A 15,992-nucleotide genomic window follows, 5' to 3' on the forward strand; every position below is an offset into this window, starting at 1 on the left:
GTCTCAAACTTAAGTGTTTTTAAAGCATTACATTTACAAATAAAATTAGAAGACACAAAAAGTATAAAAAAGAGAACAAAAGCTACATATAATCTCAGAAAATCAGTGTTTACCCATAGAGTGTTCTGCACAGCATTCTGCCGAAGCAGGATCCCTGTGTTCCTAGGAAGCCGTGTGCTGTAAACTACTCGGCTGTGAAAACAAATGTTTCGATGGGGAAAAAAGGCCATGGACTGTACTCAAAGAAGTAATTTTTAATAGGAATTTTAATAATAATGATTTGTCAAAAAAAATAGGGAGTGCACATAGGAGCACCACAAAACTTGAGCGCGCCCGAGCAGAGCAGAGCGGGGCCGTGCGCAGCGTTGGCTCAGGAGTGTGGCCGCCCCCGCCGTCCAGCTTCTTGTGTGTCAATACCATCAGCCCTCATTCTTTCCTGAGAAAGCAAAGCCACTGGAATCAGCCACAATACCTGCATAACTACTTTCATCATATTAATTTCAAATCTCTTTGCAAGTAAATCAGTCATGTTTTGACCAACTGGAGTTATAAATGGTTATGTTGTAAGAGAAATGCCTGGGTTTCTGTTGTTCCTGGGAGTTTACGTTCTTGGTTACATAGTTAGCATGACTGTGTGTGTACAGTCTCCATCCCGAGAGCACTGGAGTTTGCTGCCTCAGCTTCAATCCTGACTCTTCAGCTAGTAAGTTGTGTGACCTTGGCAAACCACTTAGCCTCAGTCTCCTTGTGGGCAAAGTAAGCACAGTGCATATAGCACAGAGATAAGACCTGCCCCGTGCTTGGAACGGTGCCTGCTGATAAATGGTAGCCATTTCAGCACCAGCATTTTATAAGCCGTTTCCTGTGCTGGTAAAAAAAAAAATGCTGTGAACCATTCGTTGCGGCTGTGTAATATTCGGTCCTGAGGACACACCATCATGTTAACTAGCCCTCCACTTTGGACATTTCTACTGTTTCCAGACTAATGCTGTTAGATTAATCACAGCATTCCATGCAGGTGTACACACATATGTATAAATCAGTGGATATACAATGGCTCTGGGCTAAGACTTCAGGCTTCCAGGATGAGATATTTATGGAACTTTTTAGTGTCATTTGGCCACGTTCTAGAAAATATAATAGCATGAATTTTTCATTTAGAAAATTTGAGGCGTGGTCTTACTCTTTAAAACGAACTAAATCCTCTTTGTGTATTGGAGACTGTTCCATAAGTTATTGTGGTTCTTCCTTCGGGGAGGCTGGCACTGAAGATGCAGGTAGATACTAAAGAGACAGAGCCAAAGGCTGTGGTGGGAAGAGTCCTCTTGACTGCAGAGGAAGGGGAATCTCCCTCACCAATGCTACTGCCGAGTCCTGCTGGGAAACTCGGCCCTCGGCTTGGTGGCTGGGGCTTCTGAAAAGCTTCAGCAATGTCAGTTTGCTGTCGATTGTCCTGTTTGTGCTGCTAGTGATGGTATTCTCCCTCCCACCCCTTCCTCCCTGCCCCTACCCTCACCCAGGTCACCACCTATTTGCACAAGGACTACAACAACCTGTGGATTATCAAGAAGCATAATACAAGCTCAGGTAATGTGATAGGGAACTGATGCTTCTGGTGTTACTACTTACTCCGAGCTCTCCTTAACATTCCTCGTGTCTCCAAAGGAAGGGTATCGAGATGGGCTTTCCTGAGCATTCTTTGACAACGTCTTTCCTGTCTCAGTTATCCTCTCAACAATTATTTGTTGAGCAGTTACTATTTTCAAAGTGCTGTCAGTAGGGGATTAGCAGTGAGCAAGGCGGATAAGATCTTGCTCTTAGAGCTTTCATTTTGAAGCCAGAGAGCAGGGCCAGGGCTCAGACTTAATCCAGAGGATTACCTGGGCATGCCACCGAGGGCTGGTGAGTAGCCCCAGCTGGGGCCCATGGTGGCTGCTCTCATTTCCTATTTAGAACACTCCACGCATTGCAGACCCTCGCATATGATGGAGCTCAAGTTGTTTTCATATGATGGAGTGTCGCTCTCCACTGGTCATCCCTGGACCGACATCTGAGGGCCTGCCCGCCAGCCCTGTGCCTGGGCTTGTGTAGGCTGGCGTCTGGTACCTCACTCAGTGCCTGCTGATTTGCCTCTGCCTGGCCTGGGCAAAGCTGCTCTGAGGCATACCTGTCTGGCTCTCAGGGCTTTGTGAGATGGGCTATATCTGGTCAGACAGCTAGCTGCCTGCAGGCTGTGCCTTCCGCTGCAGCTGCGAGAGAGCAGAGAACATCTCCTCTTCACTGCCTGGGCCCCTGTAGCTTGTCCTGTGCCACAGGCATTCTCCGTGACTCCCCAGCAAACACCGCCTGGCTCAGCCTGTCTCGAGTCAGCTGCTCCTGAGCCTTCGAGGGGAAGTGGCGGATGCTCATCAAAATTCACCTTCTTCGTTCCTTCCCTACCTCCTCCTCTTGCCTTGTTTTTGGATTGGAAATGTGGCCTACACAATCACTGTCTTGGCATCCTATTCTTCAGTATTATAAATGATGATACTCTTGGGCAGGGTCTGTGTTTATGCCTTTTTAATATTGGTATTGATTGTGTTTTGATTCAACATGCCAAACTTAAGTGATCTATCACAATGAGGTGTTACGAGAGAAGACCAGCTTTACTTTGAAAGTTATGGGGCACATGCCAAGTCTTTGAACATCCCTGGTCTGTTATTTCACTGTGGCTTCTAGGTTAAAGTAGCTGCATTTCACCCAAGCAGCTAGGGATTTGTGTGAAGGTGGGTAGCTACAAGCACTGTGGGAAGTGCTTGTAGTATGGACTGAGGTCTTTGAGTTCTAGAATGCCTCCCAATTCATATGAAATAAATTTTCCTCTCCATTAACCTTTTTAATTTGTCATCTTGCTGATTAACCTTTTAAAGAGACCTTAAACGCCCACATTAGTTCTCTAATTCTCCTGAGAGCCAGGGATTTGTGCTGGTAAATTTGTCTTCCTGACCTTGAGTGCTAGTGTCTCACTGTTTACGAGAGAAATTTGCACGGATTCTTCTGTGTGGCTGTGATGACTGCAGATCCTGTTGCCATTGTCATCACCTTTCCGGGTCCTGGTCAGTATTGACTTCTAGATGGTGCAGAAATAGAGTTGACTTCTGAACAATGCGGGGTTAGTGGTACTGGCTTCCTGTGCAGTCAGAAATCCACATATAACTTTTGACTTCCCCGGAACTCAACTACTAATAGCTTACTATTGACCAGAAGTCTCACTGATACACACATAATTGTTTTGTGTATATGATTATTCACATATGATTATTCCAAATAATTGTTTTGTGTATACAACATATGTTGTATGTTATATATATTCTAGACCAGTGGTAGTCAACCTGGTCCCTACCGCCCACTAGTGGGCGTTCCAGCTTTCATGGTGGGTGTAGCGGAGCAACCAAAGTATAAATAAAAAGATAGCTTTAACTATAGTAAGTTGCTTTATAAAGATTTATTCTGCCAAACTTAGCGAAAATCCAACATAAAGTACTTGGTAAATAATTATTATTATATGCTTTTACTTGCTGTAACTCTGCTTTATAAATTTTATAAAGTATAGTTACTTCCCTACTTTATAAATCACCATTACTATAGAACCGGTGGGCGGTTAGAAAATTTTACTACCAACAGAGATACAAAAGTGGGTGGTAGGTATAAAAAGGTTGACTACCCCTGTTCTATATTGTAATCTTAGAGTAACCTAAGCTAGAAAAAAGAAAACATCATTGAAATAATCATAAAGAAGAGAAAATATTATTTCAATATTTATTGAAAAAAACCACATACAAGTGGACTTGTGCAGTTTAGACCTGTGTTGTTCAAGTGTCAACTGTAGTCCCGTTTTACTTTTTTATCATTTCATCATTTATTTTCACTGCACCCTTAGCAAGTATATTGCCAGGCACATGATAATCATTGGCCAAATTTGCAGGGTTTAACGTTTGATGTTGAGGAAAGTTGGGAGAATGGTAATTTGCATGGAATCAATTTTCAGAAGACTATATTTTTACTACTAAAAGGAAAATCTTTTTACTTGGCTTCCTGGCTTAAAAATCTTCCAGTTGGGGCTTCAGTGCCTGTCATATAAGGCTCACTTTCTAGTGTGGCATACACAGTCTGCCCCATTTGTTCACACGCTCTTCTATTCTCATTCGTCTTGCTGCCTACCCACTTTAACCATATGGAACCTTCAAATGAGTTGTGTTTGTTCATCCCTCTGTGCCTTTCCCCACTTGTTCACCTGGCCAACCCCCCCCCCCTCTTTCTTTTTCTTTTTTGTATCTCCAAAGTGAGAAGCGGGGCATGGGGGGTGGGTGGGTCAGCAGACAGACTCCCGCATGCACCTGACCTGGATCCACCCGGCATGCCCACCAGGGGGCGATGCTCTGCTCATCTGGGGTGCTGCTCTGCTGCAATTGGAGCCATTCTAGTGTCCGAGGCAGAGGCCATGGAGCCATCCTCAGCACCTGGGCCAACTTTGCTCCCATGGAGCCTTGGCTGTGGGAGGGGAAGAGAGAGATAGAGAAGGGGAAGGGTGGAGAAGCAGATAGGCACTTCTCCTGTGTGCCCTGGCTGGGAATCGATCCCAGGACTTCCACAGGCTGGGCCGACGCTCTACTGCTGAGCCAGCCGGCCAGGGCTCCCTCCCTCTCTTTTAAGAGTCTTTTCAAACATTATCTTTGGGACACCCTTCTCTAATCCTCTGGAACAGCTGGCTGCCTCTCTGTCTGGTCTCGTAGTACCCTGACAGCACCTGTAGCACATGCCCATACTCTGACTCTCCCAGCAGGCTTGCACTGCCAGCCCAATGGGAATGGTTTCAGATATCAGTGCTTGTTTCTCCTGGCAGATCCCCTAGACCCTTCATTCCCCGTGGAGTTTGTAAGACATGGAGACGTCGTTCGACTAGAACATAAAGAGTAAGTAAATGTGTTGTTTGGGATAAACGAATGGAATGGGCACCAAAGGTAGGGAGTTCTTTTCAAGCTGAAAACAAACAGAAGTCAGACTTGGATGAGGCTCCAGTAAATGGATCAAGGCTGCTATGCTCGGATGTCCGAACCGGTTTATGGAGGTTGGTGAAAGAAACAGACCAGCCTCTGCCTAGTTTGACTTTGGGGAGCTTTGAAGGTATTTTTAAGTTTCCCTTTCTTAGAGGACAAAAGAAAAAATTTCAGTTGCCCAGAACTGCTTCTTAAGTGGCTATCTTTAGAAAGATGTAAGTCTACTTTCCAAGAATATGGCAAACTAGTTTATTTAACCAGTGTTCTCATTGAAAATGACTAATGTGAAAACTGAAATATAACTATAAAACTGGAACAATAGGTAGGCATCTTCTAAAAAGCATCAAAGAGCTGACAAGATAGTAAGGAATTACCACGCCAACCTCTACCGTATTTCCCCATGTTTAAGATGTACCCTAATTTTGGGGCCTGAAATTTGAAAAAAAATATATTAAAGTTATTGAACTCAAGTTTTATTCATCATAAAATTCCTACAACTCTTCATCACTGTCAAAACTCCGATCCATTAGCTTGTCCTCATCTGTGTCTGATGACGAATCAATCACTCTTCATATATGGCCTTGTCCTCAGTTCCATCTGTGGCGTTTGAAATGCCACACTTCTTAAATAATTTGACAACGATCTCAATCTTGATATTATTCCAGGATATTTTCATGATTTCCATTCACTTTTGCAAACTGGATCACTTTTAACTGTACGAAAATCTTTTCTGAGCCATTTCTGGGCAGAACGTGGCAAAATGTAACCTACTGTAATTTACCAGTAACAAGTGCGAAACAATGAGCGCAAAGACAAGTGTGAAAAAGCGGAAAATGCAAGTTAAAAAAATCTACAACAATGAGCACAAAAGCAAGCATGAAAAAGCAGGAAATTCAAGTAAAAAAATCTATAACCACTTTATAAGACACACCCAGTTTTAGATCCCAAATTTTTTTGGAAAAGGTTGCATCTTATACATGGGGAAATACAGGACTTCTTATTATGGATTAAAGTAAGCACACAAAGTAAATAAAAGCTAAATTAAACCTCCACTTTCCCCACAGATCTCCACTTTATAAAGCTGGTGATGGGCACACAATACAGTGTACAGAGGTGTGTTGTAGAATTGGGCACCTGAACCTATATAATTATATTAACCATGTCACCCCAATAAATTCAGTGAAAAAGAACTGGTGATGACGGTAGGAAGAGTAGATGGGAGAGAGGAGGTTTGCTGTCTCAGGCTTATGTAGAGTACAGGTTTTCATTTTCTGCTCCCCATACCTGCCCACTGAGTGCCTCAGAGCCACCAAATGTGTTGTCACCGCTCCCACCTGCAGCTGGCCCCTTTCTGGGCAGTGCCAGGCTCCTACCATTTGTCTTCCTGGTTTGGGCAGTTCTCCAGTTATTTGCAAGAAGTTCATGATATGTTGAATTTAATATTCAGATTCTATTTTTTTTATCTTAATAGAATGACTCTAAGTATCCTTAGTTAAAGAAGAAGCATTGTATACCTTTTTTCTTCAGGATAATAGCACTTCTCTCTTTTAACTTCTAGGACTTCTCGGAATTTGCACAGTCACTATCATGAGGCCCCCCTGACCCGGAAGCACTATCAGGTCACTGGCTATGGCATAGTAAGTGAGCAACTGGAGGGTGAGCAAGATGTAAAAAATTTGGGGACTTGGGTCATGGCCATATGGCAGAACACATCCTCCCTAGAATTCTGGCATGTTCCTAAGGATTGGATGCTGCACAGGGACTCGGAACATTTAGGAACGTTTTGGCTAGGCTTGCTGTGGGAAAAAGCAGCCCATCAAATCTATTTGTCTCCATTTCTCTCCTTCCATAATAACCAGGCCATTTTTATGTTCTGACACTTAATGTCAAATATGAATACAATTTGGGTCCCTTCTAAAATCACATTGAACATAGAAGTCACAGACCCACAGTGTGACCCAAGATGAATAAATTAGTTTATCCTTTGCCAGGTTCTAAATTCCTATTTGCCTTATTTATTATTATTATTATTTTTTGTATTTTTCCAAAGTGAGAAGGGGGAGGGCAGAGAGACAGACTCCCGCATGTACCCGACCGGGATCCACCTGGCATGCCCACCAGGGGGCAATGCTCAGCCCATCTGGGGTGTTACTCAGCTGCAATGGGAGCCATTCTAGCGCCTGAGGTGGAGGCCATAGAACCATCCTCAGCGCCCAGGCCACTTTTGCTCCAGTCCACTGGAGAGAAGTCCTAGAAGTTAAAAGAGAGAAGTGTTTCCTTGGCTGTGGGAGGGGAAGAGAAAGATAGAGAGGAAGGAGAGAGGGAAGGGTGGAGAAGCAGATGGGTGCTTCTCCTGTGTTCCCTGGCCGGGAATTGAACCTGGGACTTCCACACACGGGGCTGACGCTCTACCATTGAACCAACTGGCCAGGGCCCTATTTACTTTATTTTTAAAGATGACTTTCCTGGTCTACAGGGGATATTAACCATGTTTCTTTTGGATTTCCCCTGTATTGGGATGATGCCCTCAGTAGAAGCAACTCAGTGAGCACTTAATGGTTTGTGGAGTAATTTGAAACAACAACAACCAGTGGATAACTAGACTTACGACTGGCAGTTACGTTCGCCTCCAGGGGCTTTGGTGTATCAGTAAAAATGCTGGGTTTCATGAAGTGGACTTCCCACCCTCCCTGTTTGCTCATCCCAGTATGTGTATGGCCAAGAAGCCGACTTTCACCTTTTTCTTGTGGCAATCTCCTGAGGAGACTTACACAAAATGTCATAATTTCCCAAGAGCAATCCCCAGGCCAGACCTTTCTGGCGTAGATGAGTGATGGCCAATGTAATGGATGCAAATGGCCCAAATCTATATCTGTTGGCGCAGGGCAATGTCTTGAGTTTGCTTAAAAACAGATATTTAGAATTTAAACTCTTCCTGTGAAGCAAAGGATTGGACTTCAGGCCCCAGGAGTCACACTGCACCTTGCCCAGGTGAACAGTGAGAGCTGGAGCGGTCCCTCACCTGGAATGTTTCTGTGGCCTTCCTGTTCCCTTTCCCACTGTAGTTATTGAAGTCAGTCGGTTGAGTCTTTGACCTTTATAACATGGTGGCATCTGAACTGTCTTCTCTAAAGTTATGTTAACTTTCTTTTTTCCCCTTGATTTATGCGGCAGAATGGGACAGGGGATTCAAATGATTTCTGGCGGATTGAGGTTATAAACAGAAAATTCGGAAACCGGATCAAAGTGCTGAGAAGCAGAATTCGCTTCATTCATCTGGTCACAGGTTGTGTCCTGGGCTCCTCGGGAAAGGTTCTGCCCAAGTGGTGAGTGGGGTTTTGCTGTTCCGCCTGAGCCTTGTGCTTTTCCTCTCGCACCACTGGCGTACCAGAGGCTTCCGTTCCCCAGTGTCACTGTCCCTTGTTAGTGGTAGGGGAGGAGGTAGGTGGAGAGAAGGCCTCAGGTGTGTCGCAGCACACAGAGTGCCAGGGCTCTTTGGTGCTGTATGTGTTCTCATAGTTGAACATTTGTGCATGTGATCTGTGACGACTCTCTGATCTGGATGTCTTTCTAAAATGGTAATGCTGTCTGCTAGACTACTCCCAGGGGAGCTTAAGGGTGAACAGAGCATGGCCACTGGGTTGAAAAGAGAGGAGCTCCATGGATTTAAGGGCGTGGGCCACGCTGCTCTCTGGTGAGTTTCAGGTCGCCTGAGAGAAACCCGTGACTACTCCCCACAGGGGCTGGGAGCAGTTGGAAGTTACCTGCACTCCATACCAAAAGGAAACCCTCAGCTCCGTCTGGAACGTGGAGGACCACATCAATCCCAAATGTGAGTGTGGTCGCTTCCTGGGCTGACTCAGAAGGGAACATTTATAAGTAACTGTTATCTTAGAAAAATATACTTTTATAGACTGCTGCCACTTTATCTTTTTGTTTCCACTTTCTTCTTTAAACCAACTCTCTTCCCATGAGTTGTCTAGATAGATAGGTGGCTCTTTTTTCTTCCCATCTGCTTGAGCTGCCTCGCATTGAGATGCCCGATGACCTCACTTGAGGCCAGAGCTGTTTGTCTCTTTTCATTTTCCTTGCCTTTCACGGGGTTGGACTCTTCTCCTTGGTGCCTGTAATGCAGGCCCATCCATCTCGTCTTCTTCGCGGCTCCTCTGTCTCCTGCGCCCCGGGCACCTCCCCACCCTCAAGGCTCAGTGCAGGCTGGTGCTTTCCCTCCGTGCCCCTGTGTGCAGCTCCTCCCTGCCCACAGCCACCAGCGCGCTTACGGACCATGGCAGCACAGCCCTCGGTCTCAGCCCCATGGCTGTACTCCAGGCTCCGATTCGACGTTCCCACTGCGGCGTCATCTTCAGCTCAGGGAGCCTTTGGGCTCATCGTCTGTTTTCCTAGACTTCCTGTTCTTGCTTCTGCTTGATTTCTCCTTTCCATGCTTCCCATTTCATTCTTTTTACATCCTAATTTAACCAACCAACTAATTATAATAGTTAACTACACAACTCTTTATTGAGTATGACAGAACCGTGCGGGCCCTGGGGATGGACGTACTGGTGGAAGGGACAGACGTGGTCCCTGTGCCGACAGCCCTGCCTGGGGCGGGAAGGCAGCACTGCGCCAGGACCAGGACAAAGGGCACCGAGAGCCACGGGAGCGCCCGGGCAGGCGGCCAGCCATTGCCTTTGTGTTCCTCAGACACCTGGCGAGGGCTCCTGCCAGCCGATGACTGCTCGGCACTGGGCCAGGCTTCCTCCCTCCGCTCAGCGCTCGCACCTGCACCTGCTCGGTCAGCCTGGGTGGAAAGCAGCACGCAGATGCCAGCGGCAGTGAGGAGCCCAGGGACCGCTGTGGGGGAGCGTGTGACGAAGGCTTTCTCTGTCATTGCTTTTCAGTGCCGAACATCAGCCTGGATGTGCTGCAGCCCGGGTTTCCTGAGATCTTGCTGGAGTCCCACATGGTGATGATCCGGGTACTGTGACCCTTCCCGAGTGGTGGCTCCTCTGAGGGGGCTGGGCCACCCACAGACTTGATCACAAATCAGCAGCCATGGTGTAGATCCACTGCCCCTCATGGAGGACTTTGAGAGTGTCTTCACTTCCTTAGTGGGTCTTCAAAGGCGTTTTTCCCTTCATCGCAGAGTGAGGTGGTGACAGGGATGATGGCAGTGGCAGCAGCAGGAATGCCAGTGAAACCATGTGGCTCTGAGGTGCCGGGCGCTGCTCCAAGCCCTGTACATGTATGAACTCACACTCACACAAGCCCCTGGAGATTGCTGTTCTCAGTTTACAGATGAGGGGTCGAGGCCCAGAGAGAGGAAGAACTTGCCTAGAGTCACACGGCTACGTGTCAGGGGGATCCAGGCCACAGTGCCAGGCCGGCAGGCGTTCAGAGTCAGTGCTAGTGACACGGCACTCCTCTGCCTCTGCCTGGTTCTCCCCAAAATCAGTGTGGTCCCGGCTGAAGATCACAGGACATTGATAGTTCATCCATATGGTAGTTCTTTCATATGTGATTCATTTCATATGATCAATTAGAATGAATAGCTAATTTGAGTGTGTTGTTTATGTTTAACATGCAGCATAAAATCCCAAACCAGAAATTCTTTTTAAGGTTTTCTGAGACTCATTGTTTGTGCTCTGTATCATTAGTAGCTGGCAGCAGTTGTAGCATCAAAGGTTTAAGAAAACTGAGAGAAGAAATTCTTAAATTAAGAAATTCTGGCCCTGGCTGGTTTTCTCAGTGGACAGAGCATTGGCCCAGCATGCGGATGTCCCGGGTTCGAACCCCAGACAGGGCCCACAGGAGAAGCGACCGTCTGCTTCTCTTCCCCTCCTTCCACTTCTCTTCCCTTCCTTCTTCTTCTCCTCCTCTTCTCCTCCTCTTCTCCCACAGCCAGTGGCTTGGCTGGTCCGAGCATTGGCCCGGCTCTGAGGATAGCTCAGCTGATTTGAGCATGGGTCCCAGACAGAGGTTGCCAGTGGATCCCGTTTGGGGCCCACGCGGGAGTCTGTCTGTCTCCCCTCCTCTCACTTAAAAAAAAAGAAATTCTATGAAACAGTTTAACATTTCCACTGTGAGTAGGAGAAACCCTGCTGCAGTTGTATTTTATAATTTTTCCAGTGATTTGTGGGGGAGAGAGGAAGGGAGAGAGAGAAAAACATCAACTTGTTTCACTTAGTTGTTCCATTTAGTTGTACACTATTTGATTGCTTCTCCTACATGCTGTGACAGGGGGCCAAACCTGTGACCGCTGGTGTGCCAGGTCAATGCTTATCCACTGGGCCACCCAGCCAGGGCCAGCCCTGCTGGAGTTATGATGTTTAGGGGGAAACCCCTTTGCTCTGGCTTAGGGAGAACCCGTATTCTCTAGGGACGATGTTTCTGAGTCACTGTCACAACCCACAGGGCTGCAGAGCTCGTCTAGCAGCTGCTTTTCCTCCTGGTGAGCCCTTGTCAGGTGGACTTTCCTGCAAGTGATTCTGTAAGCAGCATCAGTAAATACAGTTGACTTAAATCTCCAGATTGAATTTAAAAATTCAAATTTTGTCATTTCTGCACAGTGGGAGATGATGAGTTGACAGGAAACAATCTCTGGGTCACTTCTTCTCTGACTCTTTGCTTGTAGCTGTCACTGTGGCCTGATGACATAGTTCTTTCGAATATGTGCCTGTCAGTCAAAGTATCACTTGAGGCCTGGGTAGAATTTTAAGACTAAGTCTAAATAGTCTCATTTCTTCCTTCATTACCAAAGCGGTAGAATCAAAGAAGAAGAGGGACACAGTGGACCTTTCTTACTCACCCGATGTAGAGTCAGGAGAGAGGCACGATAGTCTAGAACAGGGGTCGGGAAACTACGGCTCGAGAGCCAGATGTGGCTCTTTTGATGGCTGCATCTGGCTCGCAGACAAATCTTTAATAAAAATAATAATAACGTTAAAATATAAAACATTCTCATGTATTACAATCCATTCATTTCCTACCGCTTATGTTCATGGTTGCGGGTGGCTGGAGCCAATCACAGCTGTCCTCCGGGACAACACCAAATTTTTATTGGATAATGCATAATGTACACGGGTCATTGTATGGCTCTCACGGAATTACATATTAAAATATATGGTGTTCATGGCTCTCTCAGCCAAAAAGGTTCCCGAGCCCTGGTCTGGAACTTACAGAGAGGGACTTTCTGCCAGTGCAGTGGAGGGGCGGAGGCCTGGGAGGGAAAGGCCGCTTGCCTGGTGCGATTAGCAGGAAGAAGCCCACTCTAGATTTGAAGCATAGAGAACAATGTACAAATGCATATGCCTATAATGATTACAAATTTTTCCTTCCTCCCATTTCTCGGTTTAGTAAAGGAGCTGGATTCTTCAGAGTTTAATGCAGTGAATAGGAGGCCCTTGGCTTATTATGGCTCTGGCTGGAGTCCCCAAGTTTGGGACTGGACTATACAGCTTTGAAAGAATTGATTTCCCTCAGCAGATGCTTTTGGGTCCAGAATGATTTCCTTGTTCATTCTGAGCCCCTTCAGATGGCTGTAGTGGTTCAGGGGCTGTGCAGCTAGCCCCGTAGGGTCTGACACTGCCCACAGCGCTCTGACCCTGGAGGAGCAACCCAGCTATCATAGGGAGACCTGCAGGTGACTCTCAAGCCCTCCGGCAGTGGGATTAGTAAGGCACTGGGTGGTGGTTCACTGAATCAGACCCTCTGGGTCTTTCTCAGTCTAGACCAGTGGTTCCTCAGCAGAGGGTGATTTTGCCTCCCACGGGTATTTGCAATGTCTGGAGACATTTTTGGTTGGCATAGCTGAGAGGTAGCGCTCCTTCTGGCATTTACTGGGCAGAGGCCAGACATGCTAAACATCCTACTCTGCATAGGACAGCCCCTAGCAAAGATTCTGAGCCCCAAACGGCAACAGTGCCGAGGTGGAGGAGCCCTGATCTCACTCGCAGCCCCTCACTGCTCTTCTGGGAAACACCTTCACAGCGTGTCCTGATGACGGGGCTCATGCCAGCCCTGGTGGTTGGCATCCAGGATCCTGACCTCTTTCCTTCTTGTTTTAGCAAAGCCCTCTTTTTCTCTGTAGACACAGGCTGTTGGATATTCATGGCTCCTGGATTGAAGGAGCGGAGTCAGGACCCCTCAGGCTAAGTGCATTCTCAGACAGAGTGATGTCACTTCCTGTGGGTAGAATGGTTCTTGAAGGGCAAAACCCCTTAACTGTTTAATCTATAAAGTACAGGTATTCATGTAGTATATAAGAAGACTTGTAGTCTAGCTATGGTATTACAATGTCCTGGTGGGGTGGGGCGTATAGGAAAAAACAATGCCTACAGAGTCTGGGAGTGGCAATAATTTAAAAAGTTGAGAACTCTGATCTAAAGTAACATTTCAAAGACCAGGCACTCATCAGCCTTCCTGGCTTTGGGTTTGGAATTGGCCTTCCAAGGGGACAGATAAGTCAGCCCTGATTTTATATGCTCCCTCCTTACCCTCTTGATACCTAACCTTGGCCGGCAAGGTGGGTGTGTCTTGTGCCCATAGGAAGCAAAGCCCTCGTTGCCTTTTCTCTCAGGTGGACAGGGTCTGAGGGACCACCTCAGGTGGGAGCGGGGAGCTTGCTTGTGGGGGAAGTAAGGCAGCTGCCGCAGGATGGTGGACAGGGTCTGACTGGACCAGCTCAGGTGGGAGCGGGGAGCTTGCTTGTGGGGGAAGTAAGGCAGGTGCCGCAGGATGGTGGACAGGGTCTGACTGGACCACCTCAGGTGGGAGCGGGGAGCTTGCTTGTGGGGGAAGTAAGGCAGCTGCCGCAGGATGGTGGACAGGGTCTGACTGCACCACCTCAGGTGGGAGCGGGGAGCTTGCTTGTGGGGGAAGGAAGGCAGCTGCCGCAGGATGGTGGACAGGGTCTGACTGGACCAGCTCAGGTGGGAGCTGGGAGCTTGCTTGTGGGGGACGTAAGGCAGGTGCCGCAGGATGGTGGACAGGGTCTGACTGGACCAGCTCAGGTGGGAGCGGGGAGCTTGCTTGTGGGGGAAGTAAGGCAGCTGCCGCAGGATGGTGGACAGTGGCCGAGCACAGTACCAGCTTCTTCCTGCAAGGGGGGAGCGGAGCGGAGAGAGGCTTTCTCCTGCCGCCTGGCCCTTTACTGGGGGCCCTGTTCCGCACGTTTTTGTGGGCCCTCTCTATCTATCTTGACTAGCTTTTCTTTGCCACTTTCCTGCAGGGGAACAATGGCCTCAAACCCAAGGACAATGAATTCACATCCAAACCCTGGCACTGGCCTATCAACTACCAGGTAGGGCCCAAGGCTAGAGCTCCTCCCAGGAAGTGGAGCCACAAAAGAGACCTACTGAGAGTTGGTGGAGGTGGGTTGTGCTGGGGTGACATGGCGAGGCCTCGCCACCTGGCACAGGGTGGCCAGGGACGGAACTCTGTGTTTTGCCCTGGTTCGGATCCCGCCTGCCCACGAGGCTCACCCAGCATTTGCATTCTGCGCCTCCTGCCCACGCTTTCTGTCTGTGCAAGGTGACCAGTCTCCCTGCCCCTGGAATGTGTGCAGCGGGGGTGAGCTGGGCCCCAGGTTAGCGTGTCCTCTGCTCCACAGGGCCTGCGCTTCTCGGGGGTCAATGACACGGACTTCCGAGTATATCTGCTTGGCAACCCGGTGAGTGGCCGCGCGTGCCCAGTTTGGACCCTCAAGCCGGGCCTGTGGAGAGCTGCAGTTTTGCTCACCGTCCTGCTGTTCCCATGCAGGTGGTTTGGTGGCTGAACCTGCTGAGCCTCGCCCTCTACCTGCTCTCAGGGAGCATCGTGGCTGTTGCTGTGCAGAGAGGGGCACGCCTGCCCACGGAGGTTGAAGGTCAGGTCCCTTGGCCTCTCCCGTCCCTGCCCTGGTAGCTGGCAGGGGAAGGCCTGCCTGGTGGGCCACTCTTCCCCTTCTCCTTTGCTTTTTAAAGCTCACAGTCACCAAATGCCCGGTGCTGTGCTAAACACTGTATCCTTCCAACAACCCTGTGGGGTAGGGATTGTTACCCCCATTCTATGGGTTCGGCAGCCAAAGCACAGAGGCTAAGAAACCTGGCGCAGTACACATGCTAGTGCTGCTAGAGCTGAGGTTCCAACCCGAGCAGCCCGAGCTCAGATTCTTGTCATCTCCGAGCTCTATACTGAGCTTCCATCTTTCTCTTCTGCCCACTCCTTGTTCTTGGCCCTGTCCTCCAGTGGGATAGAGAGGAGCCCCTAGGGCACGGTCTGTGGGCTCCCATCCTAGTGCTGTTCGCGGTAACTGGAGCTGCCAGGCCACGGACCACAGCGTCCGAGACGTTCACGGGGGCTGTTCTGGCCTCTGCAGCCGCCTGTCTGGACAGCCGGAACCCAGACTCCCTCCTGTCCCGTATCCATCCTCTCTGACCTCCCCTCGGCCCCGTCTGCCGCTGCAGAGATCTGTGCGGCTGCAAAGCTGTGGGAGGCGGAGGGCGGGAAGCTGTCTGCAGGGGGTGCAGGGTTTTTGTTTCTTTGGAGGCCGTGCTGCCTCCTGCTGGTGTGCGGGGCCCCTGCCCCGGGAGCTGCGGCCTCACTGGGGGTGGGGTGGGTAGTGGGCAAGGCTCAGGGAGCCGGTGGCTTCTCTCTTCTGCCAGCTGCCAGAGGGTTTTTCGGCTTGGTCCAGGTGAAGGAGGGCTCAGTTAGGTGATGTGACCTGTTCATGTCACTCAGCAGTTAAGGAGAACGGGGCCAGAGCCCAGGATCTCTGCCCCTCCCTGCCTGCTGACTGGGGCTTGCTCCCTGGGCCCAGGACTGTCCCAGGTGCTGCTGCGAGGAGGCGGTCAGCTGCTGCTTGGCTGGGTGCTCCACTACTTCCCGTTCTTCCTGATGGGCCGGGTCCTCTACTTCCACCACTACTTCCCAGCCATGCTCTTCTCCAGCATGCTGACAGGTCAGCACCGCCCCCTG

General features: G+C 48.9%; 1 protein-coding gene across 4 annotated transcripts in view; it reads left to right on the forward strand.

Annotated features, from left to right (window-relative positions):
- POMT2 (protein O-mannosyltransferase 2) overlaps window positions 1–15,992 on the forward strand; it is a 43,065-nt gene that overhangs the window by 23,478 nt on the left and 3,595 nt on the right. For 2 of the 4 annotated variants that reach the window (XM_066273171.1, XM_066273173.1), the window contains 10 exons: window positions 1,521–1,587; window positions 4,883–4,952; window positions 6,595–6,673; window positions 8,211–8,362; window positions 8,777–8,868; window positions 9,938–10,014; window positions 14,266–14,337; window positions 14,647–14,706; window positions 14,796–14,901; window positions 15,759–15,975. In XM_066273171.1, the coding sequence (XP_066129268.1) occupies window positions 1,521–1,587; window positions 4,883–4,952; window positions 6,595–6,673; window positions 8,211–8,362; window positions 8,777–8,868; window positions 9,938–10,014; window positions 14,266–14,337; window positions 14,647–14,706; window positions 14,796–14,901; window positions 15,759–15,975 (992 nt within the window). The remainder of the gene's footprint in view (window positions 1–1,520; window positions 1,588–4,882; window positions 4,953–6,594; window positions 6,674–8,210; window positions 8,363–8,776; window positions 8,869–9,937; window positions 10,015–14,265; window positions 14,338–14,646; window positions 14,707–14,795; window positions 14,902–15,758; window positions 15,976–15,992) is intronic. The other 2 variants (XM_066273172.1, XM_066273174.1) reach the window with 2 other exon arrangements.

Source organism: Saccopteryx bilineata, chromosome 4 (assembly GCF_036850765.1).
Source record: "Saccopteryx bilineata isolate mSacBil1 chromosome 4, mSacBil1_pri_phased_curated, whole genome shotgun sequence".
Classification (NCBI taxonomy): Eukaryota; Metazoa; Chordata; class Mammalia; order Chiroptera; family Emballonuridae; genus Saccopteryx; species Saccopteryx bilineata.